This window comes from Pyxicephalus adspersus, chromosome 2 (genome assembly GCF_032062135.1).
Source record: "Pyxicephalus adspersus chromosome 2, UCB_Pads_2.0, whole genome shotgun sequence".
NCBI classification, from domain to species: Eukaryota; Metazoa; Chordata; class Amphibia; order Anura; family Pyxicephalidae; genus Pyxicephalus; species Pyxicephalus adspersus.
The window spans coordinates 149,518,249-149,522,299 of record NC_092859.1 but is presented as its reverse complement, the minus strand read 5'-3'; the positions used below and the strand labels follow the sequence as shown (position 1 = coordinate 149,522,299).

The window sequence follows — 4,051 nt, the reverse complement described above, 5'->3', positions numbered from 1 at the left end:
GTCCGAATACCAGGTGGCCCTGCCGTGGCAGACCAAATATGTAATAAATATGGCTTTATTAACCATGGGCAGGTAAGTGACTTGGCATCATGATGTAAGATATCTGTAATTGTATACATTGAAAAGAGAGGATGGCATTGGATGTGCACATTGTTTTTTTGTCCTCCTGGGGCTGCATAAACATGCGTAAAATTTTCGTTCTTTCATGATTGTTTCCAAGGACAGTGATAGATAAATGAACGAGTCCTGTACACACAGCAGCCATTCTGTTCTATATAGAAGGGAGGGAGACGGATGAGTGAGAGCGGCACCCTGCTGTGCTCTCCTCTCTTGTTGTGTATATCAGTAATTCCCCATCGGCCATTCATGGATCTGTCCTGGCAGAACTATGAGTGACGTCGGGCGACTGCTTTACTCTTTACTGATTCTCTCCCGAGATGAACAATCCTGCTCGCCCGTGTGTTCTTAGCCTAACAATAGGATAAGTTTACAATGTGTCATGTTTAAACACTTAACTTTCAATAAATGTAAAGGTCTTGATGTTTAAAATCTTAACTAGTTAAACACTTTAGTCATTTATTACCGGTAGTAGAAAGTATCCACTGTGTTGCCTCTAGCATCCAGTCATGTTCTTCTTCAGTGTGCTAGAAATATAAAGAGAATTGGAATCTCTGGCTTGGTGAAAACCTTGGTTCTTCTTTTATTCAAGTTTTAACAATGGCTTGTATTCTTCGTCATAACCCCTTTGTACTGCTTGTATTGCTTGGTGGCTTAGGCGAGAACTAATTTCTGAAGAGTTGGGTTGTGTTTTTTTTTTTTTTCTTCCATACAGTGTAATTGGTTTCATCTTCTGTAAAGGTAAAAAATCTTACCTGCCGTGCCCGTTTGTGTACAGCCACTTGAGCTTACCTACCATGATCAGCTAAAACATTTTTCGTTTTACCCATCAGTGATTTTAATGTTGAGTATGTCATTCCATTTGCACCTAGAAAAATGGGGCAATCATTAGGACGTGGGCAACTTGGAAAAGGGCCAGACTGCAATGGCTAGATAACTGGGTTAAAGAATTTCCAAAATGGCTGGTGGGTGGGGGTATTCCTGGTAAGAGCTACCAAGTGGTCAACTTGGAAACAGGGTCATGGCAGCCCATGAGGGAAAGGTTAGTCCATCTAGTTTGATCCCACTCACAAACCTCTGGCCAAGTGTCAAAACACAGATTGCCTATTGAGTAGCTGCAGACCAGACGGAGAGCCATGATAACCCCCCGTCCAATACCTAAAGTGCTTACGATAGGTATGCGAGCATCAGAACCAGAGCAATGGAAAAAGGTGGCCTGGTCTCACATTTCCTTTTTAGACCATGTGATTGGATGCCGTTGGTGCTGTAGTATGCTATCCAATAGCTATGAGGCAAATTTTTAAAATTTTTGAGGTCAATGTAGTCCAGAACTGATGTTTCAGCAGTAGTTGGTAGATGTCTATGAAAAACTAGCTTACACTTTAATCCACAATCTTTTGATTGACCGAAAAACTTCCTGTGTGACATCTTTACTCTGCACAACCTGGTGTCATCATTAGGAGTAAATCTCACTACTTCTCTTTTGCTGTCTCATTTGTTTTACAGTAAATTGCATACAGTAGCATGAGTGATCTTCCTACTCTGAATACAATGGGGTTTAAATCTGTGATGAAGGGTTCAGAATTGCAAAGTCCGGTGTGATCGGCACTGAGCTTCTGAAAGATATTGCCACCACATTCTATTTAGAAAAGTTTTGAAGGGCATACAGTGTTTAACCCAGACATTTTTTAAGCTGGGTGGGAAGAAATTGTAGGTGGGTGGCAGCCCCTGTATTGTGACCAAACTCTTTAGTAACCACCCAAAAACAGCTGAGTGGTTACTGAAAAGTGCCGGGTGGTGAGCCTGGCTAAAAGGGGCTGGGGAGAACACTGGGCATTGACCCTCAAATTACTATAGTAAACACTTTGTAACTCTTGCATTGGACACATAACCTAACCCCAATGCAATTTCTTTCTATAGACTGGAATACAGCCTTTAAGGCTTCATAAACCTAACACTAATACTCTTGTAGAAATCTATAAAAGATCCCTTGTGTTTCCAACAAGTCGTAGCGAAACTGGATTTCTTTCCTTCACTTATTATGTTGGTGATGTTGATACAAGTGCAGACCCAGCATGGCACCTACTGACTCACAAACATCCAAAAGCAGGGTGGAAGTCAATAACAAAAATTTTTTTTTAGGTGTCTAGCATAAGAAATCGGATGATTTGCAAATTGGTCACTGCCCAGTTTAGGGAATGTAGATAAAGTGAAAGGCTTGACTATATTCACCCAGGTCTGGTCCCAATCTAACCACTCTTGAATGAAAATGATAATGTTTGTGTAGCCAGAGGTGACAAATATGAGCACTTTTCATTCTTCTTCAAAGCTCCCCTTTCCTGTGGAAAAGTTCTGTAGCTTGCAAAAAAAGGAATGACCACTCTGAACTGCTCAGTCCATTTTTGTTGCACTTGGGATGCAGGAGCAGGTTCTGGCTCCAGAAACAATTGGCAGATGTGTTTCCAGTTATTGTTTTTTGGTATTGCATCTCGTGTAGATGCATACATTGTTGGAGATCCAAGTGCAGGTAATTAGAAATGATGGGATTTAAGTGACTCTAAGGGTCCTGAAAACTTATTATACACTCTAATATTTTAATAATAAAACAGGATTTATATAGCTCCAACATGTCATGCAGCGCTGTACATTAAATAGAGGTTGCAAATAACAGACAGATACAGACAGTGACACTGGGGGAGGAGAGGACCCTGCCCTGAAGAGCTTAAAATATAGGATGGCCAGCTAAGAAAGGTGGTGACAACCCTTCTGTTTAATGAAATGGCGTTATCAAGTTAGACAATGTAAGGAAACCAACGGGAAGTGCTGTGACTGGTGGGATCTTTTGCAGGAATTTGGCAACAGATATACAAAATTATTTCTTAAAAAAAAAAAAACCTTTTACACCAATCAAGCTAAAAACAGGATTTGGGTTTTCCAACTGACCTGTATGGTGATCCAAGATGTAGACCTGGACCAAGTGCTGCTGGAAAAGCAGAGATTCACTTGAATATTCCCTTGAGTTGCCTCTTTTGTCCCTCTACTACTTATTTTATTGACATGACATTTTTACTGAAGGTAACCTCTTCTACATTTCCTCAATCAATTTGTCAGTTTCCGCTTTCTCTAAGTTTCTGTTTAAAATCCCAAATTTTGATGCAGAAAAGTTGTGCCATCTGGCAATGATGTAGCGAAATAAATAACCTGTCATTTGGGTATGCAGAATGGTGTTGAGTGGGTGACACAAAGTGTTAACTTTTGTTTTGGTAGTGTGCTTGTTTGCATGGGGCAAAGTTTGCGTGACTCTCAAAACACAGGTGGCTTTTAATAAGGCCTTCTGTTCAGCAGCCTTTTGTAACATAAGCAAATACTTGTCTGCATGTTGATTTGTTATGCTGTCCTATACAAATTCTTAGAACATTTCCCTTTCTGTTTTTATTACTGAAAGTCCTCACTTGTTCATATGGTTTCGATAAGATTGTGCAAATATTGTTTGTACCCAATAGATCGACAATATATAGTACAGTAAAACTGGTAACCTTAGCCCTTTTATGGTGTTTGTTTATGTAGCTGTTATTTGTACTATGCTAATATCCAAACTATTTTGCTAAAATTACTACTCCGTGTTCTCTTTAGCCCCTTTTTAGCCAGGAGCACCACCCGACAATTTTCAGTACCCACCTGATTGTTTTTCGATGGTTATTGAAATGTTCGGTCACAATACAGGGGCACGGGACAGTTGGAGCATAATACAAAGTCCATTGTAAATAGGTAATAGATCATACTAAGAGAGAATTAGAAAGTTGGAACAAAGTATAAGGGAGGCAGTGGAATAGAAAGCTGATGGAATTATAGGGGTTACTGGATACCCATGGCACAAACAACAACTGGGAACATGAAATTTGTCATGTGTTACTCTATACACTTTTTGACCACC

The 4,051-nt window shown here is 40.0% G+C and overlaps 1 protein-coding gene across 1 annotated transcript in view; it reads left to right on the top strand.

Annotated features, from left to right (window-relative positions):
* FURIN (furin, paired basic amino acid cleaving enzyme) overlaps positions 1-4,051 on the top strand; it is a gene marked incomplete in the record, with an annotated part of 160,242 nt that overhangs the window by 30,517 nt on the left and 125,674 nt on the right. The window contains 1 exon segment of the mRNA XM_072399139.1: positions 1-72. Coding sequence (XP_072255240.1) covers positions 1-72 — 72 coding nt within the window.